Source organism: Oncorhynchus mykiss, chromosome 10, assembly GCF_057628025.1.
Source record: "Oncorhynchus mykiss isolate SJ-2025 chromosome 10, ASM5762802v1, whole genome shotgun sequence".
NCBI classification, from domain to species: Eukaryota; Metazoa; Chordata; class Actinopteri; order Salmoniformes; family Salmonidae; genus Oncorhynchus; species Oncorhynchus mykiss.
In genome coordinates this window covers 5,583,761-5,609,538 of record NC_143031.1, presented here as the reverse complement: position 1 = coordinate 5,609,538, position 25,778 = coordinate 5,583,761, and the positions used below count along the sequence as shown (strand labels likewise).

At 43.3% G+C, this 25,778-nt stretch overlaps 1 protein-coding gene across 5 annotated transcripts in view; it reads left to right on the top strand.

Annotated features, from left to right (window-relative positions):
- The window catches only part of LOC110491256 (globoside alpha-1,3-N-acetylgalactosaminyltransferase 1), a 44,087-nt gene extending 18,557 nt beyond the window's left edge, over positions 1 to 25,530 (top strand). For 2 of the 5 annotated variants that reach the window (XM_036989493.2, XM_090188790.1), the window contains exons 2-11: positions 14,175 to 14,229; positions 14,362 to 14,397; positions 15,874 to 15,906; positions 16,764 to 16,799; positions 18,828 to 18,962; positions 21,350 to 21,401; positions 21,828 to 21,983; positions 22,719 to 22,843; positions 24,586 to 24,748; positions 24,845 to 25,530. In XM_036989493.2, the coding sequence (XP_036845388.1) occupies positions 14,175 to 14,229; positions 14,362 to 14,397; positions 15,874 to 15,906; positions 16,764 to 16,799; positions 18,828 to 18,962; positions 21,350 to 21,401; positions 21,828 to 21,983; positions 22,719 to 22,843; positions 24,586 to 24,748; positions 24,845 to 25,045 (992 nt within the window). In that variant the 3' untranslated portion in view covers positions 25,046 to 25,530. The remainder of the gene's footprint in view (positions 1 to 14,174; positions 14,230 to 14,361; positions 14,398 to 15,873; positions 15,907 to 16,763; positions 16,800 to 18,827; positions 18,963 to 21,349; positions 21,402 to 21,827; positions 21,984 to 22,718; positions 22,844 to 24,585; positions 24,749 to 24,844) is intronic. The other 3 variants (XM_090188791.1, XM_090188792.1, XM_090188789.1) reach the window with 2 other exon arrangements.
- The last annotated feature ends 248 nt before the right edge of the window (positions 25,531 to 25,778 follow it).

Genomic DNA, 25,778 nt, shown 5'->3' with positions numbered 1-25,778 from the left:
TGAAAAGACCAGAGTTTTTACATTCCAAAACGAATGTGTGTTTGACACTTGCCTTAGCTCTAGACAAAAAAATAGAGCACGATTAGTTTTGTTATAGTTGTTGAAGAAATGTTTAATGAGTGTGTTTTATTGGATTTTTAAATGTTTTAAATGTTTATATCTGTTGTATGTATTGATGTCACAGTATTTCCATGATGCCCATGGATTTCAACATATCTTGTCTGCTATTTGGGTATCAAAGAAACAACATATTTAATATTTATATGATTTACATTTGAAGTCAGATGTTTACAAACACCTTAGCCAAATATATGAACTGCAAAAAATCTCTGAAGCTGGAGACTCATATCTCCCTCACTAGCTTTAAGCAGCAACTGTCAGAGCAGCTCACAGATCACTGCACCTGTACATAGCCCATCTGTAAACAGCCCATCTATCTACCTACCTCATCCCCATACAGTATTTATTTATCTTGCTCCTTTGCACCCCAGTATCTCTACTTGCACATTCATCTACTGCAGATCTACCATTCCAGTGTTTAATTGCTATATTGTAATTACTTCCCCACTATGGCCTATTTATTGCCTTAACTCCCTTATCTTACCTCATTTGCACTCACTGTATATATACTTTTTTGTTTTATTTTGTTCTACTGTATTATTGACTGTGTTTTGTTTATTCCATGTGTAACTGTGTTGTTGTGTGTCGAATTGCTTTGCTTTATCTTGGCCAGGTCGCAGTTGTAAATGAGAACTTGTTCTCAACTCGCCTACCTGGTTAAATAAAGGTGAAATAAAATTTAAAAAATACAATTAAACTCAGTTTTTCACACAATCCCTGATACTTAATCTTAGTAGAAATTCTCTGTCTTAGGTCAGTTAGGATCACCACTTTATTTTAAGAATGTGAAATGTCAGAATAATAGTAGAGTGATTTATTTCAGCTTGTATTTCTTTCACAACATTCCCAGTGGGTCAGAAGTTTACATTTTGTCACAACTTCGGAAGTATGCTTGGGGTCATTGTCCATTTGGAAGACCCCATTTCGACCAAGCTTTAACTTCCTGACTGATGTCTTGAGATGTTGCTTCAATATATCCACATAATTTTCTTCCCTCATGAAGCCATCTATTTTGTGAAGTGCACCAGTCCCTCCTGCAGCAAAGCACCCTCACAACATGATGCTGCCACCCCCGTGCTTCACGGTTGGGATGGTGTTCTTCGGCTTGCAGTTTCCCCCTTTTTCCTCCAAACATAATGATGGTCATTATGGCCAAACAGTTCTATTTTTGTTTCATCAGACCAGAGGACATTTCTCCAAAAAGTTTGATCTTTGTTCCCATATGCAGTTACAAACCGTAGTCTTGTCATTTTTATGGCGGTTTTGGAGCAGTGGCTTCTTCCTTGCTGAGCGGCCTTTCAGGTTATGTCGATATAGGACTTGTTTTACTGTGGATATTGATACTTTTGTACCCGTTTCCTCCAGCATCCACAAGGTTTTTGTAACTTTAATGGGTTACAGAGTTAATGTTTAAGTTAATTCATTGAGCTGTATCTAAATACATTTTCTTTACAGCAACTTACTTTCATAGTTCTGTAGAATCTAAAGTTGTTAAATGTAACGTGAACAAGTATTATTACTAAAAAGAAGCTTTCATATCTCTCGACACTCGACATCCCGTGTCATTTCTTTGAAGATAGTCATTCTATACAAGGTCCTTTGCTGTTGTTCCGGGACTGACTTTTTGCACTTTTCTCTCAAAAGTACGTTCATCTCTAGGAGACCGAATGAGTCTCCTTCCTGAGCGGTATGACGGCTGCGTGGTCCCATGGTGTTTATACTTGCGTACTATTGTTTGTAACGTGGACCTTCAGGCGTTTGGAAATCGCTCCCAAGAATGAACCAGACTTGTGAAGGTCTACAATTTTTTTTTCAGAGGTTGGACACAGCGAGGCTTCCACACAGTACACCAAACATTAGGAACCCCCCCCCCCCCTTGCCCTCAGAACATTGCCCTCAGAACATCCTCAATTCGTTGGGGCAAGGTCTCTACAAGATGTCGAAAGCGTTCCATGGGCTACTAACAGCTTACTACTCAACATACACTTAGTATTCATTTCTTAGCTACAGAATACATATCTATATCTATATATTTATACAGTATACAGTGCCTTGCGAAAGTATTCGGCCCCCTTGAACTTTGCGACCTTTAGCCACATTTCAGGCTTCAAACATAAAGATATAAAACTGTATTTTTTTGTGAAGAATCAACAACAAGTGGGACACAATCATGAAGTGGAACGACATTTATTGGATATTTCAAACTTTTCTAACAAAGCAAAAACTGAAAAATTGGGCGTGCAAAATTATTCAGCCCCTTTACTTTCAGTGCAGCAAACTCTCTCCAGAAGTTCAGTGAGGATCTCTGAATGATCCAATGTTGACCTAAATGACTAATGATGATAAATACAATCCACCTGTGTGTAATCAAGTCTCCGTATAAATGCACCTGCACTGTGATAGTCTGAGAGGTCCGTTAAAAGCGCAGAGAGCATCATGAAGAACAAGGAACACACCAGGCAGGTCCGAGATACTGTTGTGAAGAAGTTTAAAGCCGGATTTGGATACAAAAAGATTTCACAAGCTTTAAACATCCCAAGGAGCACTGTGCAAGCGATAATATTGAAATGGAAGGAGTATCAGACCACTGCAAATCTACCAAGACCTGGCCTTCCCTCTAAACTTCCCTCTAAACTTTCAGCTCATACAAGGAGAAGACTGATCAGAGATGCAGCCAAGAGGCCCATGATCACTCTGGATGAACTGCAGAGATCTACAGCTGAGGTGGGAGACTCTGTCTATAGGACAACAATCAGTCGTATATTGCACAAATCTGGCCTTTATGGAAGAGTGGCAAGAAGAAAGCCATTTCTTAAAGATATCCATAAAAAGTGTTGTTTAAAGTTTGCCACAAGCCACCTGGGAGACACACCAAACATGTGGAAGAAGGTGCTCTGGTCAGATGAAACCAAAATTGAACTTTTTGGCAACAATGCAAAACGTTATGTTTGGCGTAAAAGCAACACAGCTGAACACACCATCCCCACTATCAAACATGGTGGTGGCAGCATCATGGTTTGGGCCTGCTTTTCTTCAGCAGGGACAGGGAAGATGGTTAAAATTGATGGGAAGATGGATGGAGCCAAATACAGGACCATTCTGGAAGAAAACCTGAAGGAGTCTGCAAAAGACCTGAGACTGGGATGGAGATTTGTCTTCCAACAAGACAATGATCCAAAACATAAAGCAAAATCTACAATGGAATGGTTCAAAAATAAACATATCCAGGTGTTAGAATGGCCAAGTCAAAGTCCAGACCTGAATCCAATCGAGAATCTGTGGAAAGAACTGAAAACTGCTGTTCACAAATGCTCTCCATCCAACCTCACTGAGCTTGAGCTGTTTTGCAAGGAGTAATGGGAAAAAATGTCAGTCTCTCGATGTGCAAAACTGATAGAGACATACCCCAAGCGACTTACAGCTGTAATCGCAGCAAAAGGTGGCGCTACAAAGTATTAACTTAAGGGGGCTGAATAATTTTGCACGCCCAATTTTTCAGTTTTTGATTTGTTAAAAAAGTTTGAAATATCCAATAAATGTCGTTCCACTTCATGATTGTGTCCCATTTGTTGTTGATTCTTCACAAAAAAATTGTGTTATATCTTTATGTTTGAAGCCTGAAATGTGGCAAAAGGTCGCAAAGTTCAAGGGGGCCGAATACTTTCGCAAGGCACTGTACATGTAGAGTTTATATATATATACACATCTCCCTGGCACATTACTTCATTTATACAGCAGCATAGAATACATTTTTGGACTCACCTTGTTGTGCTGTGCTCACTTAAACAGGAAGGTGGTCTTTCGTGGGAAAATGTTGTCATCAAAGTATGGCATTCTCTGGATTTATGGTGCTTTCAAGACAACTGGGATCTCTGGGGGGAGGGGGGGGACAAGGTCAAATCATGATGACATCAGAGATCTTCAGGTCGCAGCTCTAGAAAGAGGCCCGAGTTCCTGACTTGGAATTCTGAGTTGAATGACCGTTCAAAATGTAGATTCCCAGTCTGAGCTAGTATTTTTTTTTCTCTGAATTTCCAGTTTTGATCTCACAGAAGTATAGATTTTCCAGTTGTTTTGAACTCTGCAGAAGTCATGCTGAAATGACAGCATGGCCAATGTGTTCATCCTTTTCTGGCCCATGGTGTTGCATGTGAATATTTATCCTTTTCAAATGGGGAAAGAGACCCTTAAACCCAGACTTGGACCACACACCCTCTCCACTGAATAGAAGGCTAGTGATTGCTTTAAATTGATTCCTTAACAAACCTTGTTGAATTTGCCATTTCCAACTTCTTGTGTAATGTTTATGCCCAATGGCCGATGAGCACCGATACGTTTTTATCTATAGTTTCTCTTCATATGATAAGGATTTGAAAAGGATTTGTCAGTAGATTGTTTAATTTATTAATGACGATGACTGCTTGTCTAGCTATGATATTGACATAGTCCCATCAAATCAGTCCAATCAAATCAGTCCAATCAAAGATACTGTAGATATAACGTGATGCGACGTCATTTTATCTGTGGCCAATGACCTTGAGCCTTCTTGGAAGGGGACTTCTAATGTAACTCTGTGACATCACCCAAGGGGCTTGAATTATCTAGCTCTACCTGTGGATTTTGTGGTGACGTAGTGTCCCCATGAGTGACAGAACACTGAGCTGAAGAAGAAAAAAAAAAACCCAATGTCAAAATAAAACATAACAAAAAGTAAGTTTGAGGGGGCAGTGTTTTTACAGCTAATGCCGGTTTGCCTGAGGCTGATGTCGTGCAGGTGTTTGTACACATGTATATATATATACACACACTCTCAAATGCACACATGTGCTCATACATGGGGACACACACAGGTAAATAATGCCATACAGGCACTCAAACATATTCAGTTGGCCTTGCTGTTATGATTTTTGTTGTTGTTCTTGATGTCTGTTAGTTAATGAAGAGACAATTTATGCATATTTTTTTTTGTCATAAAATTAATTTTATCTGGCTAACTTTATGGGCGTTGTGACATGAGTATGAAATCGTAATTCGTGTTTAATGTTTTACGGACTCCTAAGAAAACCACCAAACCAGGCTGTCGTCTTGTGAAACAGTGGATGTAAGGAATCTACCTAGCTAAAGCATTTACAGCCAATTGAATGTATAATTGTGTAAGCTTGCCTTGCTGGTATTTGCCATGCAAGGCAGCTGAAAGTAGCGTAGCTAGCTAACAATTTTCTTGATTATTGTGCAGTGGAGAATACAAATACCCGAATGTCTATGGATGTGTAGCTAGCTATCTAGTGGATGTGTAGCTAGCTATCTAGTGGATGTGTAGCTAGCTATCTAGTGGATGTGTAGCTAGCTATCTAGTGGATGTGTAGCTAGCTATCTAGTGGATGTGTAGCTAGCTATCTAGTGGATGTGTAGCTAGCTATCTAGCTGCCCCAAACATTTGGTATCAATATTAGTTCAGAACCGAGTTATGAACCTCAGCTTTCATCGCCGGCTGTATCCACTTCAAAACAGTCTGAATGGCATTAATGAAGCCAATGGATGGAGTAGAATATAATTGAACTTTATTGTGCTAAGGATGGAAGTCATATACATATAGTTATTACCAAGAGATCCCCACATTGTAGCATTGTAGCATTGTAGCCTGTACATTGAATATATTTACTGATCATGTGCTCTACCTTGGCAAATAAAGGTGCGGTTCAGGTCTTTTTCAGTCATATCCAATACCAAGAGTATCAAAGTCCAGTCTTTGAACGATGCTGTGTCTGTATGTTTGTATTACAATTATACACTTCAACAGTGTTTACCAATCCTGGTCCATCTATGGTTACACATTGTAACTATGCAATAGACTAGAAACATGATTTAACTAGTTAAAGACGGATTTGTAATTCACATATATATAGAAACAGAATTTTAAAAGAAAGGTACCCTATACTTTCTATGTATCATGTAAATACTTGAATAAACAGTTCATCTCAATATCTCATTTCCTTCATCTGCACTGATCTGAGGACACAGGATAGGTGTAGTATTTCATCAAATGAGACTTTATTTCAACCAGTAGAGAATGTGAAACGCTTTATTGAAAGAAGTTCATTATCCAAGTGTTTATAAATACATAATACATGCATTATAAATATTATAATTGTAATATTATAAATACAAGTTAAATCTGTCCTTCATTGCACATCTGGTGTATATTATAAAAACAGGAAGAAAGAGGTGGGGAGAGAGGTGTGAGAGTGTAAAAAGGAGAGAGGTGGGGAGAGAGGTGTGAGAGTGTAATAGGGCAAGAGATGGGGAGAGAGGTGTGAGAGTGTAAAAGACAGAAAGAGGGGAGAGAGGGGTGAGAGTGTAAAAGACAGAAAGAGGTGGGGGGAGAGAGGGGTGAGAGTGTAAAAGACAGAACGAGGAGGGGAGAGAGGTGTGAGAGTGTAAAAGGGAGAGAGGTGGGGAGAGAGGTGTGAGAGTGTAAAAGACAGAAAGTGATTAATGAATTACAATGCTACTAAACTTAATATTCTCTCAGTCCATCACAACTACATAGTGTCTCTAGTGGTGTCTCCTAACCAGCCTTGGGCTCCCAGTCGACCTGAAGGTTATCTTAAGAGCGGGTGATGTGGCGGTGACGGGACTGGGGGTTGGCATCCTCTCTCACATTAAAACAAAGCTGCAGATGAGAGACAGATGGAGAAGAGAGATAGCATGATTAAGCCTTGTATTTATTAATTCTAACACTGTAAGTCATCATAATCATCAGGAGGTGAAATGCTACAATTACCAAGGATCATTAACTCGGGGACAGCTTTTTCTTTAACAATACTTCCTGTTGACCCGACCATGTGACCTCTCACCTCTGATCATGCTGTGCCCTCTATGGAACCAGCTCAGATGCAGGAGGGGTTCACCAACACAGCTGATATAACCTAGAGGATTTAGGGAGAAGGGGGGAGAGGGATGAGGTGAAGGAGAGACTGTTATTGAGAAAATATGGTAGTTGAAGAGACAGTGTTCAACAGGAATCTGTGTGTGTGGCCTCACCTGCTGTCCACACTACTACATCGCTATCTGTATTTCAAAGCATCTCTTTAATAATACTTCCTGTTGACCCGATCAAGTGACCTCTCACCTTTGATCATGCTGTGACCTCTATGCATTGCAGTCCCCTCTGGTGGTTGAACTTCTCTGAAAGCGGAGCAGTCCACCACAAGGATGGCAGTTGATGTCCGGTTGGTGATCGCCGTTGCGGTCCCTTCTAGTGATGTACCTTGGTAGGTTCCCTGGAACCTGAAAAGTACCCCAGGAAGGGCCAGGGGATGTCCTGATTGGTGATCGCCGTTGCGCCGTTCTGGCAAAATGACTATCATGGCATTGTCTCTAATGCCATATCTAGGGCTTTCCTACTTGGTGTGTTGCTTAGGCACTATCCTAAGTTGATAACTATATGATAAGTTTACAGCTGGAAGGCACTCGTTTTGGGCAGTCTACAGGGATGACCTTTGGACTTCTGGGAAGAAAACTGGTGAGTGCTGTAGAGTCAAAGGCCTAGAAGTAAATGTTCAACTTTATTTACTAAGGCTGGTATTTTGCTTGGACCCTTAAGTGATCCTAGTATAAATCCTAATTAGATGTTCCGTTGTGCATGTGCGTTTATGCTTACACAAGCACGCTTGTCAAGGGAAGGAAACCAAGTATCCTGGCAGATTACAACTTGTTCAGAATGAGTCTGACGTAGTCAGGTAATTTTCAGGTCAATGCCTGGAGGTCAGTCAGAATTGGTGTCGAGGGAGTCTGTAGTAGTTTTACTACCAGTCACTGTGTCTTCCACTAATGTAGTGGTGATAGCTATGAAATAGACTTCATAGCTATGTAATCCACGGAGGAGCTAACCTCACGACAGAAGTACTCTTTAAGTATTGGACCAGTCGTACGTGGTTTGATCGTGGTTAATGATTCTAATAATTTTCCTCCTGAATGAATTATTCTATTTATTAGTGACATGTGTGTAACCATTGGAAGAGTGCACTGGAAATTCCCTTCCACGTGTTGCACTCTGAGTGACTCCTATGTCGCTATCGTCAAGGGTAATTCGATTGGTTAGGTCTCTACCCTTCTTACTGATTGTAGCTAGACTGACTGTCGCTGGTATTGGTACTGGTGCTCAAAGGGACCAGTTATCCTACCGATTTTATTCTGAAATATTATACTACCGGAACACATGATTGGAGCATTTTACTAGTTTGTATTGTAGTTGAACCTACACATGGCAAGTAATGGTTATTGTTGCCATTTGTTTTGGAGGTGGACAAGTCCACTGGACTTCCTTTACGACCAGTGTGGTACACCTCAGTACTATATTAGATGTGTTGTAAGATAATCCCCGTCTAGGGGCCTGTCTGCTCCTCACTGTTCTCATAGTGGAGTTTACAACTAGATTTGATTTATGCTCTGGCTGCCTAGTACGGTGTTGTCCATAGTCTCGTTTCTAGTTTGAAGCGTAGTTTCAGCATGACTCTCAATGTGAGAGGCGAGGTAGTCTGAGTGACCCCTCGAAGTGTAGTGTCGCATCGTTCCACTTTTAACCAACGTTTAGTTGGCTTCAAAGCCCTTTTAAGATCATCAAACAATGTTTGAGAGATTAGTGATATTGTCGCACCCGAATCAATTACAAGTTAAACAGTCCTCCAGCACTGTTTCCAGGTGCGGCCGTTTAGATTCGTGGTTAGTGGGCATGTTCCCCACAAAGTGGAGTGGTCGTTCGCAACGACGTGATGTGCCATTTCTGTACAAGGTGCAAGCAGATTGACTTTTCAGATTTTGAGTGCGTTTGGCTTTAACAAAGCGTTTGAACTTTTTCTTTGTATCAGAGTCTATAGACAAAGCCCGGGGGCTTGTTTCTTTATCAAGTGGGCCCTGGATAGGGTCTCGAGTGAGAGCGGGAGAAATTTGAATTTTAACGTCCTTGCAATGGGTGTTAATTCCTGCGGACCTGGTGTCCGGTAATTTCCCGTCTAGTCCTTGTGACTTATCTTTTACCCTTTTCTCAAATGTTTCTCGCTTTAGTTCTTCACGTAGTGGAACTTCTGGAGAACATTGGTCTACGTTTTGATCCTCCTTCAACCCTTTGTTACCCTTGTGCTCTGACACTTTGTGTGGGTTGGGGGGCAGGAACGTAGCGAACAGGTCGATTGTAGCGGTAGTCGTTTTGATGGCTCTGACACTGTGGCTTTGGTGCAGGAACGTAGTGAACAGATCGATTGTAGCGGTAGTCGTTTTGATGGCTCTGACACTGTGGGTTGGGTGCAGGAACGTAGCGAACAGATCGATTGTAGCGGTAGTCGTTTTGATGGCTCTGACACTGTGGGTTGGGTGCAGGAACGTAGTGAACAGGTCGATTGTAGCGGTAGTCGTTTTGATGGCTCTGACACTGTGGGTTGGGTGCAGGAACGTAGTGAACAGGTCGATTGTAGCGGTAGTCGTTTTGATGGCTCTGACACTGTGGGTTGGGTGCAGGAACGTAGTGAACAGGTCGATTGTAGCGGTAGTCGTTTTGATGGCTCTGACACTGTGGGTTGGGTGCAGGAACGTAGTGAACAGGTCGATTGTAGCGGTAGTCGTTTTGATGGCTCTGACACTGTGGGTTGGGTGCAGGAACGTAGTGAACAGGTCGATTGTAGCGGTAGTCGTTTTGATGGCTCTGACACTGTGGGTTGGGGGCAGGAACGTAGTGAACAGGTTGATTGTAGCGGTAGTCGTTTTGAGAGTGACGTACTTTACAGTTATTTAGACCGCGGAGGTTATTGGAATCATGGTTTCGTGGTAGAAACTGTTGTTGTGCGTCATCTCTCAATGCTCCAATACCTGATAATGCACCCTCTAACTGGAGTGAGTGCTCCTGGTCAAACTTCAAAACCGAGTGGTCAGGGCTCTTAGCGTTCCAATACCTGATAATGCACCCTCTAACTGGAGTGAGTGCTCCTGGTCAAACTTCAAAACCGAGTGGTCAGGGCTCTTAGTGTTGTGAACTTTTTAATTCCTCAAAAGTTGTGCTTGCAAGCTCTCTGAGTTGTAAGATAGGCAAGCCAACGTGGGCGGCAGGGCCCAAATAGGTAGGATACATGTTCGACAAGAACATTTGTTCTTGTCAGAACCCGTAGCGTTCGGGTAGCCATCCAACGCATACTCTATGTCAGCTAGGAACGTCTCAGTATCGTTTGGCTGACCTGGAACGGGGTCAAAGGTGGGAAAGGTCTTGATGAGTTTGTCAAGGTATTCCGCGCCAAGCGGGCAAAGAGGGTTGGCTTCATCCTGTGGAGAGATTGGGGCCGAAAGGCCAAGAGGAGAAGCCAAGCCTTGTTGTTGTTGGCCAAGAGGCGCAATATTACTCAGTGCCGAATGGTCAAGAGGAGAAGACTGAGGGACACATGAGGGAGGCAAGGTCTGAAACCTATCGTCTTTACTCCTGTGAGTACAGGGCTCCGGTTGCTTGGATTGGTAGTCCCGCTGTAGAGCGTGACCATTTTGGACTTCCTCCAGATGGTACCTAAGGATGGTATTCTGCTGCATTGCAGAGTCCACTTGACCGCTTAGAGTACTGATTTTGGACACGTGATTGTCACACTTGTTCCTTTCGGTCTCAAACTTATCTGTCATGGTTTGCAGATAGAGGTCTTGAGAACAGAGCGAGAGATTCAGTGATGAGATTTCCTCCGCTTGCTTAGAAATCAATATTTCCGTCTTCATCACCTGATTTCTCTCATCTTCATTTGGTCATTGTGTTCATTAACTGATCGTCTTTGGTCTGCAGCGTTTTGAGTAGAATCGTGTTACTTTGAGTAACGTTCAACAAAACTGCATGCATGTTGTCAAGTTGAGTGCTCCTGTTTGTAGTTAACTCTTCAGATTTGTCTAGTTTGGCGTGGACATTATCGTATTTAGTTTTGGCTAAATCGAGTTGTTCCTGTAGCATATGATTTTGTTCCTGTAGAAGACGATATTGTTGAAGAGCTTGTGCTTGTTCATCATCATACGATTTTGAAATTACATTTAATTGTTCAGTTTTCAAGTGCAGTTCCATAGCTAGCAGAATCTTTCCCTTTTCTGCATTTGTCATTGGTTTCCCGGTTCTCTCCACCTGTCCCTTTATGTCTCCCATCGCCTGCTCGTGCTTCAGCTGTGCACTGCGGTATTGGACAGATGCCAATCTCGGATAGCAAGACATCAGGACTAGACTGGAGAGAACCTTTGCGACGCCCGATGGATGATTTTGGAAAGCGTTGTTGTCTTCTTTTCCACTAATGGCATAATTAGGGTTGGTATCGCTGCTGAGGTCAGAGAGCAATCCATTCGCGGGTGGAGGTTCACTAATTAGCGGGCGAGTGGGGACTACCCCCTCTGATAGCGAGTGGGGACTACCCCCTCTGATAGCGAGTGGGGACTACCCCCTCTGATAGCGAGTGGGGACTACCCCCTCTGATAGCGAGTGGGGACTACCCCCTCTGATAGCGAGTGGGGACTACCCCCTCTGATAGCGAGTGGGGACTACCCACTCTGATAGCGAGTGGGGACTACCCCCTCTGATAGCGAGTGGGGACTACCCCCTCTGATAGCGAGTGGGGACTAACCCCTCTGATAGCGAGTGGGGACTAACCCCTCTGATAGCGAGTGGGGACTACCCCCTCTGATAGCGAGTGGGGACTACCCCCTCTGATAGCGAGTGGGGACTATCCCCTCTGATAGCGAGTGGGGACTACCCCCTCTGATAGCTTGCACATTATTAGAACATTTTGAAAGGAAACATTTTTTTTCCTAATTTTCCAATGTTTGGTTTTGGAATATATTGGGAGCTGCAAAGACGCTTTTAATCTATTTATAGACGTTAATGAACCATCATTACTGGACAGTACTGTGGAAGTTGGACGTGAATGAATTTGCGAAAGCTATGTTACTATTGCAAAGTTTAAGGTGTCTCATTTAATTGGAAGAACCTAGAAAGTTATGTCAGACAATTTTAAATAAATAAATTGAATGAGACCCAAGCAATTGAGATTATTTTAACGTGATCCACGTTTGGATTTCCAACCCTTCTTTTAAGAGATGTACTGTGATTATTCACCAGCAGTGATGCAGAATGCTGAAATCGAACGGAAGTACAAAGGGCGGGACCTCTGTCGCGCAAGGTGGAGGATTTTTAACGGTACACAGGCAGTGAAAAATGTTCCCCCTCTGTTAGCTTAGCATCTCGTAATCCTACGTTGTTCATAAGTATCACGTTCTAAGCACAAAATAGGGTCCTCTCACCATGGAAAGGGTGGGTTTACTAGTGACGTCTCACATTAACCCATTCGGCATACTTTGCTAGCGTTATGTTGACCGGAGCGACACCGATTGTTCAGAGTGACATTCATTCGTTTCGTTATAGAATATTTGTTTCGGCGGTTGTCGTTCTTCGCGTTCAATGATACCGAATTCCTAGCTGCAGACTAGTAATTAATATCAAAGACTTGTTCTTATTCTGTCGATATCGATAGTCGAAGACTTTAACCACGTGGTATGGTTAAAAGATTCAGCAATGATCTACAACCTTTGTCCTCCTAATGGAGAAAAACATGGTCTGCAACCTTTAGCCATCTCGTAATTGAGGTAAGCTCGGTCTGCTGATCGAAAACCCGAGTGGGGGTTTTATTCGGAATGGCAGGAAAGGGCTGTCCCAGGATGCCTGACCCTAACTGGGCTCAGGGGCGGTCCAGGATGCCTGACCCTAACTGGGCTCAGGGGCGGTCCAGGATGCCTGACCCTAACTGGGCTCAGGGGCGGTCCAGGATGTCTGACCCTAACTGGGCTCAGGGGCGGTCCAGGATGTCTGACCCTAACTGGGCTCCGGGGCGGTCCTCTGATTTAGTTAACTCCAATCCCCTTTTTGAGGTTTCCTTCATTAAACAGTCCAAAATCACATTGTACAATTGTGTAAACAGTATCATACTCACTCATTCATCTTATAAAACAATTAGATGTAAACGTTATATCTGGAGCTATTATATAAACAGCGTTATGGTAATGTGGCCAAACCGTCTCCCATGAGCTTCACCAAGTTGTGACAAACGTACCAGTTCGTAGCTGGATTCTTCACCCATCTTTTACACTTTCTCCGGAACATGAAATTTGTTCGTACCTCAAGTTCTTTGAGGTAGAAGGAATTGCTTTGTTCTCTTTGAAAATGTACTCTGCTTCTTATACTATGTGTCTTCTCAGGAATTTACGACCTCTGACCACAGCAGCCTAGTTGAAGGAGGCAAGGGGGAGGCAGGGAGAGGGGATGGGGTTGCTATACCCAAAGAGGGTGCAACAGGAATCTGTGTGTGACCTCACCTGGTGTCCACACTAAGTGGCTGCAGAGTATTTTATACTGAAAAACATGAACGGACACACGAGGACAAACAATATAGCGTAGTTCTAGAAATTATGAAGTGTCTTACTATTCTCCATGGTTGGCCCTCTTCCCTGTTTTTTTGAAGGTGGAAGGAGCCACAGTAATACACCTGAGCCTGTTTACTGCACAACACAATCCAACAATCAGATTGATACATGAATGTGTAGGTGTCTAATTGTTCTACAAAATAAAAATCTAATTGGTTGACTGTTAAAATAGCCTGTTTTTTGTACAGACATCACACCTTTACCTAAACAGCCCCCTCACCTGAGAAGGGAGAGGAACTTGGAATTCAATAACTGATCCCATTTCCGTCCCATGCAGCAGGTGCATATCGTTACGAAGCCGATTTTAACTAGCCTGTTTTAATATTGATACTCGGGGTGTGAATGTTTGTTTCCACTATTATCAATATTACCAGGTTAGTTAATCAGTTTTGTAACAAAAGGTGAAAGTCTCTTTCTTTTTTTTTTTTTTTTTTGTAAGATATTGATGTTAGATCTATTATGTATCTGCACATCAAATACACAGATATGATGACATTTTCATGAACTAGTCTAAGTTTACAGTACTTGTTATTTTGCAGAAATATGACTTTTACTTTTTTCTTCTTTTTTTCCAGGACGTGAACATTTCCAACTTTCTTTAGTACTGGCTGGGGGAATGGCTATCTGCTGGTAAGGACACCCGACAAGCTGCAGCCAAAATGGGGGATCATTTTTGTTGTTGTTTTATATTATTGTCATACATTATCATCTTTATTGTTGTTATTGATTTTATATAATTGTATATTCTCCTCTCAACAAAAGGCTCGTCTTCTCATACTGTGCATCCGTGTCTCTCACGTAAGAAAACCTTGTATTGTCTCATGCTGGTTGAAAGCTGTACTGTACGGTGTGGCTGAGGCTGGGTTAAAGGGGAAACTGGCTTGATGCTGTGTTTGATGTCTTATTTGTGTAGTGAACAGGATAAACGGGTTTTTTTTTCTGGCCTCTTCCCAGAATTCTGTGTTTGGTTTTCACAATTCCATTGTTTGGCAGGTTCTTTATGATTGGATGACGTGTAAGGTGAACCTGCGGTGTTGTGAATAGATCCAACTGTCACCCGATTACTTATGTACTGCACTCCTTTACTAAATACGGACAGGATGGTATTTGGGACACTCCTTTACTAAATAGGGACAGGATGGTATTTGGGACACTCCTTTACTAAATAGGGAGAGGATGGTATTTGGGACAGTCCTTTACTAAATAGGGACAGGATGGTATTTTGGACAGTACTTTACTAAATAGGGACGGGATGGTATTTGGGACACTACTTAGTGGTGGACCTGTGTGGCTGAGTTGGTTGAACACGGCACTTGCAAAACCAAGGATTGTGGGTTTGATTCTCTCCATGGCCACACATATGAAAAATGTATGCATGCTGTGGTGGTTAATTTATTTACTATCAAATGAGGAGAGACAAACTTGTCACACAAGTCAGTTAAACTTAAACTAAATCTTTATTCACTTATTAATAAGGGAGCAGGTTAATACAACACACACACACATATAAAGTGAATTGATTGAGTGCTCTAAGATAATGATGGCTGGTTCGACAAATCCCCCTCAGATGATTCGTTGAGAGCCCCTAGACAAAAGTCCAAATGTATTTTATAGCCAAGATACACCACCTTCAGTCAACATGACAAACAACAGATGTATGGAATGGGTCACAAGATTAAGATTAGTATGAAAGATACTTATATTTCACAGCAGACAGTATCTGCTTTAAAAACAGTTATCTTTGTGTAGAGACCAAGGTCTGGCCCTGCGTAATCTCTCCCTGGTACCTTACAGTACAGAAACATTAACTCGTGCTCTGGAATGCTGTATCCTCAAAGACATTGTAAATCTTCCAGAGGCCCATGCTCAGTAGAATACAGATGAGCGTTCTAACAACCCCTTTATTCTGTTGCATAAAACAACAATTTTATTCAATAATAGCATTATAACAATTTTGTAATTTCCACTATAATGCAAATTAACTGGATACCCCACTCAGGTGTTTCTGCTTGGATGGGTGCTTAGACAGGTATCAAATGAACTGGATACCCCACTCAGGTGTTTCTGCTTGGATGGGTGCTTAGACAGGTATCAAATGAACTGGATACCCCACTCAGGTGTTTCTGCTTGGATGGGTGCTTAGACAGGTTTCAAATGAACTGGATACTCCACTCAGGTGTTTCTGCTTGGATGCTTGCTTAGACAGGTATCAAATGTAAGATAATTATCTCTGATCTCTGTTTACATCTCACTCTTTTCCTTCTCATCTGTCAGCCAGGTGAATCGCCAGGTTGTGCTGAATCACAGGTGAGCGAGTACATGTGGGTATCCGTACTACACTGGTGTGGCAGCTATCTGCTAAGTTCGGTGGAGGAGGAATAATGGTCTGGGGCTGTTTTTCTTGGTTCCGGCCCCTTAGTTCCAGTGAAGGGAAATCTTAACGCTACAGCATACAATGACATTCTAGATGATTCTGTGCTTCCAACTTTGTGGCAACAGTTTGGGGAAAGCCTTTTCCTATTTCAGTTTGACAATTCCCCCATACACAAAGCGAGGTCCATACAGAAATGGTTTGTCGAGTTCGGTGTGGAAGAACTTGACTGGCCTGCACAGAGCCCTGACCTCAACCCCGTTGAACACCTTTGGGGTCAATTGGAATGCCGACTGCAAGCCAGGCTTAATCGCCCATCAGTGTCCGACCTCAATAATGCTCTTGTGGCTGAATGGAAGGAAGTCCCCGCAGCAATGTTCCAACATCGAGTGGAGGCTGTTATAGCAGCAAAGGGGGAACCAACTCCATATTAATGCCCATGATTTTGGAATGAGATTTTCGACGAGCTTATGCATGTGCGTCCTTTGGAGTGGTTGGGTTAAAAGTGGAAGTCAAATTTTGGTGGACCTTGTGTGCAATTGACCAATAAAGTGATCTTTCACTATTGATATCTACATGTATGTTTCAAATAATGAATCAACCAAGTGTAGCCTGGTCCCAGATCAGTTTGTGCTACCATGCCACCACCCTTTTGATTCCGAACATGAAGGAGTGACATGATGTCACAAACAAACTGGTAACCCAAGCAAGTCTTAGCCTTGAACAAAATATATGATTATGTCAGTATCAGTCTGTTTCTGCTGAAAGTTAAGCTGCTCCCACTGTTTTTCAGATTACAGCGCAAGCAAGCCAAACTCATGGAACCGGTGTAAGTGGCAGCAAAATGCAGATAACAGAATTTCAATAGAGGTTTATTCTTTTATTCTACTCTATATTCCATTATACCATTATGGTCAACGCGTTCTATGAAGTACATACCTATAAATGTCTCATAGTGTTACCACTAACGGCTGTTTATCTTGATTATCTTGATGATTATCTAGCTGATTATGTTCTGAAAATAAAAATGTGCGTTATTATTTATGATGATTATTATTATTATTATTATTATTATTATTATTATTCAGGAGGACTGAAGTGCCGATCCTGTGGCTGGTAAAAAAAAGTTGTTATTTTTCATTTTTCCTTCTTTCTCATTATTCCTTTTTCCTTCTCCTTCTTCCTTTCTCGTACGTCCTTCTCTTTATTTTTCTTCTTTCTTCCTTTCTACTTCCTCTTCCATCTCCTTTCTCCTACTTTCTACTTCCTCTTCCATCTCCTTTCTCCTACTTTCTACTTCCTCTTCCATCTCCTTTCTCCTACTTTCTACTTCCTCTTCCATCTCCTTTCTCCTACTTTCTACTTCCTCTTCCATCTCCTTTCTCCTACTTTCTACTTCCTCTTCCATCTCCTTTCTCCTACTTTCTACTTCCTCTTCCATCTCCTTTCTCCTACTTTCTACTTCCTCTTCCATCTCTTTTCTCCTACTTTCTACTTCCTCTTCCATCTCTTTTCTCCTACTTTCTACTTCCTCTTCCATCTCCTTCTCCTACTTTCTACTTCCTCTTCCATCTCCTTTCTCCTACTTTCTACTTCCTCTTCCATCTCCTTCTCCTACTTTCTACTTCCTCTTCCATCTCTTTTCTCCTACTTTCTACTTCCTCTTCCATCTCCTTCTCCTACTTTCTACTTCCTCTTCCATCTCCTTTCTCCTACTTTCTACTTTCTACTCCTTCCCTTTCTTCTTTCTTCTTCTTTGTTTTCCTTTCTCCTTCTTCCTTCTCTGTTCTCCTTCTCTTTCTTTCTTCCTCTTTCTTCCTTTCTCGTACTTCCTTTCTCCCTTCTCCTTCCTTTCTCCCTTCTCCTTCCTTTCTCCCTTCTCCTTTCTTTCTCTTACTTCCTTTCTCCCTTCTCCTTCCTTTCTCCCTTCTCCTTCCTTTCTCCCTTCTCCTTCCTTTCTCCTACTTCCTTTCTCCCTTCTCCTTCCTTTCTCCCTTCTCCTTCCTTTCTCCTACTTCATTTCTCCCTTCTCCTTCCTTTCTCCCTTCTCCTTCCTTTCTCCCTTCTCCTTCCTTTCTCCTACTTCCTTTCTCCCTTCTCCTTCCTTTCTCCCTTCTCCTTCCTTTCTCCTACTTCATTTCTCCCTTCTCCTTCCTTTCTCCCTTCTCCTTCCTTTCTCCTACTTCCTTTCTCCCTTCTCCTTCCTTTCTCCCTTCTCCTTCCTTTCTCCTACTTCCTTTCTCCCTTCTCCTTCCTTTCTCCCTGCTCCTTCCTTTCTCCCTTCTCCTTCCTTTCTCCCTTCTCCTTCCTTTCTCCTACTTCATTTCTCCCTTCTCCTTCCTTTCTCCCTTCTCCTTCCTTTCTCCCTTCTCCTTCCTTTCTCCTACTTCCTTTCTCCCTTCTCCTTCCTTTCTCCCTTCTCCTTCCTTTCTCCTACTTCCTTTCTCCCTTCTCCTTCCTTTCTCCCTTCTCCTTCCTTTCTCCTACTTCCTTTCTCCCTTCTCCTTCCTTTCTCCCTTCTCCTTCCTTTCTCCTACTCTCTACTCCTTCTCTTCTTTCTTCTTCTTCGTTCTCATTCTTCCTTCTCCTTCCTTTCTCCCTTCTCCTTCCTTTCTCCTACTTCCTTTCTCCCTTATCCTTCCTTTCTCCCTTCTCCTTCCTTTCTCCTACTTCCTTTCTCCCTTCTCCTTCCTTTCTCCCTTCTCCTTCCTTTCTCCTACTTCCTTTCTCCCTTCTCCTTCCTTTCTCCCTTCTCCTTCCTTTCTCCTACTTTCTACTCCTTCTCTTCTTTCTTCTTCTTCGTTCTCCTTCTTCCTTCTTCCTTTGTCCTTCTCCTTCTTCTTTTGTCCTTCTTCAGGAGGACTGACGTGCTGACTGTAACCCCGTGGCTGGCTCCTATAGTCTGGGAAGGGACTTTTGACCCCCAGGTCATAGACGAGGCCTTTATGTCCCAAAACCTCACCATCGCTACCACTGTGTTCGCTGTAGGGAGGTAAGTCACAAGACTCCATGTGTAGTAAGTAACCTGTTGCAAAGGCAGTGGTTTACACCACTTCCTGTGTGCATGTGCCGCCTTTTATGCACATTTTACAGCCTCTTGGGCCCAAAAGAAATGTCTGCGTTATTCAAAACCTTATCATGGGGAGACTATTTTTGTGTCTCATCTGGTGTTAAGGATGTCTTGCTGCTTGCCTAATGAGTATCGTTTCCCCCCTGATTTGGCTCATAGCGAGGCTCGAACTCAGAACCTCTGCCTCACAAACACATGTGACCACCCTACGGCAGGTAGCCTACTGGTTACCCACGAAAGGTTGCTGGATCAAATCCCCGAGCTGACAATTCTGACATTCTGTCGTTCTTTACAAGGCCGGTAACCCTCTGTTTCCCGGGTGCCGAAGAAGTAGAGCCCCCCCCCCCCCCCCCCCCACCCCTTCCGCAACTTTCTGATTCAGAGTTGTTGGGTTAAATGTGGAAGACACACCTCTCTGATTCAGAGTTGTTGGGTTAAATGTGGAAGACAAACCTCTCTGATTCAGAGTTGTTGGGTTAAATGTGAAAGACACATTTCAGTTGAATACATTCTTACTTACTTACTTTATTGGGGAAATTTTGTTGCAGTGTCATGTACACATTTAAAGTGGCGTTTAAATACAAAACCCAAATTAACAATACAACTTTAATATCAGTTACGCACCAATACAAATAATAATAGTAAGAAATAAAACATGAAATGAAAAAGAAGAAAAGACTAGCCTGCTGGCCTTATGGAGTCAATGGGAACATTAGCCTGCTGGCCTTACGGAGTCAATGGGAACATTAGCCTGCTGGCCTTACGGAGTCAATGGGAACATTAGCCTGCTGGCCTTATGGAGTCAATGGGAACATTAGCCTGCTGGCCTTACGGAGTCAATGGGAACATTAGCCTGCTGGCCTTATGGAGTCAATGGGAACATTAGCCTGCTGGCCTTACGGAGTCAATGGGAACATTAGCCTGCTGGCCTTACGGAGTCAATGGGAACATTAGCCTGCTGGCCTTACGGAGTCAATGGGAACATTAGCCTGCTGGCCTTACGGAGTCAATGGGAACATTAGCCTGCTGGCCTTACGGAGTCAATGGGAACATTAGCCTGCTGGCCTTATGGAGTCAATGGGAACATTAGCCTGCTGGCCTTACGGAGTCAATGGGAACATTAGCCTGCTGGCCTTATGGAGTCAATGGGAACATTAGCCTGCTGGCCTTACGGAGTCAATGGGAACATTAGCCTGCTGGCCTTATGGAGTCAATGGGAACATTAGCCTGCTGGCCTTACGGAGTCAATGGGAACATTAGCCTGCTGGCCTTATGGAGTCAATGGGAACATTAGCCTGCTGGCCTTACGGAGTCAATGGGAACATTAGCCTGCTGGCCTTATGGAGTCAATGGGAACATTAGCCTGCTGGCCTTACGGAGTCAATGGGAACATTAGCCTGCTGGCCTTATGGAGTCAATGGGAACATTAGCCTGCTGGCCTTATGGAGTCAATGGGAACATTAGCCTGCTGGCCTTATGGAGTCAATGGGAACATTAGCCTGCTGGCCTTATGGAGTCAATGGGAACATTAGCCTGCTGGCCTTATGGAGTCAATGGGAACATTAGCCTGCTGGCCTTATGGAGTCAATGGGAACATTAGCCTGCTGGCCTTATGGAGTCAATGGGAACATTCGCCGAGTTATTTAGGAGGGATATCACACCTGGCACAAATGATTGTCTCGTTCTGTTTTTCCTGCTGAGCGGTGCCCTATACCTGCGCCCAGAGGGGAGTAATTCAAAGTCCAAGTCCAAGGTGGCTTGGGTCTAAAATGATTTAGTGAGCCTTACGGAGGGCCCTGACCTTTAAAGATCTCAGCCTGTCTAATTCTGTTGTACAACTGACTAGGAATCCCCCTTTCCTTTTCCTGAGGCGTCTTGCTCCGTCGCGCAGTGAGTTTCACAGATAACAAGATGCTACACTGGCACCTTGTTCCTGTACCAGTACCCTATTTTACTCTAACCCATAGGGGCCCTGGTTAAAAGTAGTTGTCTATAATGGGTAATAAGGTGCCGTTTTTCGGATTCACACTATAGCCTTATATCAATCGTTTTGCGTCATATTTCCCAATTGAATGCAATCTCATGTTAATTCAGATTGTCTTGGCAAACTGTCTATACATCAACATTTTCACTTGCTTGTGCTACACCTGAACGTTTCACATGGTTCTTTTCTCTACATCCACGTAATTAATACACATCTGGATCTGTCACATAGATGCACCTTTCCCCCCCTCTATCCATCTCTGGAAGACGTAATAACTTTTTGTCGTTTCACATACTTGTTTTTCCATCTCTATTCGTCCTCGCAGATACACTCGTTTTCTCCGGGACTTCTTAGAGTCAGCTGAGAAGCACTTCATGGTGAGAATCTATCAAATGGATTGACTGGTATAGTCTAAAGAAGGTCCAGGGATTACTCATTAAAGGAACATTCTGGGCCCGTATTTATGAAGGGATTACTCATTAAAGGAATATTCTGGGCCCGTATTTATAAAGGGATTACTCATTAAAGGAATATTCTGGGCCCGTATTTATAAAGGGATTCCTCATTAAAGGAATATTCTGGGCCCGTATTTATAAAAACTACTCTAGGACTAGGTCCACCCTGCCCATGTGATCTTATTCATTGGTCCAAAAATATTTAATTCAATTTGTTTTTAAATCAGTTCATATGAATCATTTTATTTCAATTCAAATTCTATAAAGTTCATCCCTTTCAATTAGTTTTAAATCCTTTTAATTCAAATGGATGGAAAGTCCACCCCGTTTAATTCCATGTGATTCCAGGTGGGGCTGGAGGTGCATTACTACGTGTTCACCGACCTGCCCGACGACGTGCCCAACAACGTGACTCTGGGTGTCGGCAGACTGCTCAGCATTGTGAGGGTGCCGAAGTTCGACCGCTGGCAGGAGATATCCCTCCGCCGTATGGAGCTCATCCAGGTTATTATACATAATATAGTACATTGTTATCACATTGAATTAAAGTTTATTTTCAGGATACAGCATACTGTAGCATAGTAGAATGAAATGCTTACTAACAAGCTCTTCTGTCGGTACAGTAGCTATAGAAATACTATAGATGATCTACACATGCTCCAAACTGTCAACAGACTATCAGTTGTAACTCTGTTGATAATAGGCAACGGTTAGGGATAGGTTTAGGTTTAGGGTTAGGTTTAGTTTAGAGTCACGGATAGGGTTAGGTTTGGTTTAGGGATAGGTTTAAGGTTAGTTTAGGTTTAGGGTTAGGTTTAGTTTAGAGTCACGGATAGGGTTAGGTTTGGTTTAGGGATAGGTTTAAGGTTAGTTTAGGTTTAGGGTTAGGTTTAGTTAAGAGTTACGGAAATCGTTAGGTTTAGTGTTTAGTTTAGCTTAGGGCTTGGTTTAGGGATAGGTTTAGCGTTAGGAATAGGTTTAGGGTTAGGTTTAGTTTAGAGTTAGGGAAAGGTTTAGATTTAGTTTAGAGATGGGGATAGGGTTAGGGTTAAGTTATGATGATATGCCTATTGGGTTAGTGCATACTAGATAGTTGAAATGTTGTTGACTATGGACTTTGTGTAATTTTATCATGTTAGCCCTGCCCTACAAACTAAATTTCCATCTGAGGACAAAGTTTTATTTGGTTGGTTGGTTGACTTAATATCTACTGAACATCCACCATGTATTTGGGAGCAGACTGCCATTAAGGATCACATCCACCGGGGGGCGAACTACATATTCTGCCTGGACGTAGACATGAGGTTCCACGGCCGCGTGGGTCCCGAAGCTCTGGGGAGACTGGTGGCCGCCATCCACCCCTGGTAATACTTCCTTAAAGGGACAGCATCCACCCCTGGTAATACTTCCTTAAAGAGCCAGCATCCACTCCTGGTAATACTTCCTTAAAGAGCCAGCATCCACCCCTGGTAATACTTCCTTAAAGGGACAGCATCCACCCCTGGTAATACTTCCTTAAAGGGCCAGCATCCACCCCTGGTAATACTTCCTTAAAGGGCCAGCATCCACCCCTGGTAATACTTCCTTAAAGGGCCAGCATCCACCCCTGGTAATACTTCCTTAAAGGGACAGCATCCACCCCTGGTAATACTTCTTTAAAGAGCCAGCATCCACCCCTGGTAATACTTCCTTAAAGAGCCAGCATCCACCCCTGGTAATACTTCCTTAAAGGGCCAGCATCCACCCCTGGTAATACTTCCTTAAAGGGCCAGCATCCACCCCTGGTAATACTTCCTTAAATGGCCAGCATCCACCCCTGGTAATACTTCCTTAAAGGGACAGCATCCACCCCTGGTAATACTTCCTTAAAGGGCCAGCATCCACCCCTGGTAATACTTCCTTAAAGGGCCAGCATCCACCCCTGGTAATACTTCCTTAAAGGGCCAGCATCCACCCCTGGTAATACTTCCTTAAAGGGACAGCATCCACCCCTGGTAATACTTCCTTAAAGGGACAGCATCCACCCCTGGTAATACTTCCTTAAAGGGCCAGCATCCACCCCTGGTAATACTTCCTTAAAGGGCCAGCATCCACCCCTGGTAATACTTACTTAAAGGGCCAGCATCCACCCCTGGTAATACTTCCTTAAAGGGCCAGCATCCACCCCTGGTAATACTTCCTTAAAGGGCCAGCATCCACCCCTGGTAATACTCCCTTAAAGGGCCAGCATCCACCCCTGGTAATACTTCCTTAAAGGGACAGCATCCACCCCTGGTAATACTTACTTAAAGGGCCAGCATCCACCCCTGGTAATACTTCCTTAAAGGGCCAGCATCCACCCCTGGTAATACTTACTTAAAGGGCCAGCATCCACCCCTGGTAATACTTCCATAAAGGGCCAGCATCCACCCCTGGTAATACTTACTTAAAGGGCCAGCATCCACCCCTGGTAATACTTCCATAAAGGGCCAGCATCCACCCCTGGTAATACTTCCTTAAAGGGCCAGCATCCACCCCTGGCAATACTTACTTAAAGGGCCAGCATCCACCCCTGGTAATACTTCCTTAAAGAGCCAGCATCCACCCCTGGTAATACTTACTTAAAGGGCCAGCATCCACCCCTGGTAATACTTCCTTAAAGAGCCAGCATCCACCCCTGGTAATACTTCCTTAAAGGGCCAGCATCCACCCCTGGTAATACTTCCTTAAAGGGCCAGCATCCACCCCTGGTAATACTTCCTTAAAGAGCCAGCATCCACCCCTGGTAATACTTCCTTAAAGGGCCAGCATCCACCCCTGGTAATACTTCCATAAAGGGCCAGCATCCACCCCTGGTAATACTTCCATAAAGGGCCAGCATCCACCCCTGGTAATACTTCCTTAAAGGGCCAGCATCCACCCCTGGTAATACTTCCTCATTTAAAACTCTGACGGAGGAAAATGTTGTTGACCCCTCTTTTATTGTGTGCACCTACATGCTAACTACTTCCTGTTGACCTCTTGTCAGGTCTACCTCACAAAGATGGTTTCTAACCTCAAGGGTTATTTTTTAAAATTTTTATTTAAAGGTGAAGTAACAATACAAACCTGTCTTGTGTTTTTGCAGGTTCTACATGTACCCCCGGAGCCAGTTCCCCTACGAGCGGAGGACCGTCTCCACAGCCTACATACCCTTGGACCAGGGAGACTTCTACTACCAGGCCAACATATTCGGAGGAGCGTTGGAAGATGTTCACCGGCTGACCAAGACGTGCAGGGAGCACCTGGAGGTAGGTACTTACGCACGCAGGAATACGGTTAGTCACTCACGTACAGTACTCACCCCACCCCATCCCTCCTCTACCCTACCCCCTTCCTCCCTCTAGGTTGATAAGTCAGTGGGCGTGGAGGCTGTGTGGCAGGAAGAGAGTCACCTGAATTGGTACCTGTTGAGGAACAAGCCCACCAAGCTCCTGTCACCGGAGTATGTTTGGGACGACGCTAAAGGACGGGATGACAAGGAGATAAAACTGGTCCGCTTCTCCTCTGTCATTAAGAACAAGGCAGAGGTCAGGGAGAACCTCTGAGAGGAGAAAATAATATGTCTTTGACACAAGCTGCAGGGAAGAGAGGAGAAAAGTGGAGAGGATGGAAGGAGGAGAGGAAAGAGGGAAGAGGAGAGGAAAGAGGGAAGGAGGGGAGGAGAGGAGAGGAGAGGAGAGGAGAGGAGAGGAGAGGAGAGGAGAGGAGAGGAGAGGGAACACTTATCTTTAATACAGACCGTTACTTTACCTGGTTATATTTTTGCACACTGCACTTTTGGTTCAGTGAAATGTGTTCTTGTTTCAGTGTCTTTGTGACATAGGCTATGCTCGAAACGACACCCTAGAACTCCTGGTTAAGAAGTGCACTATTTAGGGTGCCAACTCAGACTTAGCCACCTTTACTTTATGTACCATGGGGTCCATCATTTTTTGGCATGTTTGATAAAGATGAGGAAAATATACTGTATAAAATAAATAATACTATATTGTAAGCCTATGCTCAAATAAATTGGGTAATTATATTCTAATACAATTTCTCCGAGAAACATATTTTTTGAAACAATTAATAATGGAAAAAAAGATCTGGGTTAAAATGATCAGGACCTGTGTTTTCAGTCCTCCTGCACCCTGCAAGGATAACGTCACTGAGCCTTTGTTCAAGGTCACGCGGTAACAGTCACACCCCTCACTTTAAAAATCGGCCATATTTTTCTTACGATCAGGGACAAGTGTATGATTTTTTTGTACGTATCTGTTAGTGCTTGAATGCAAATAC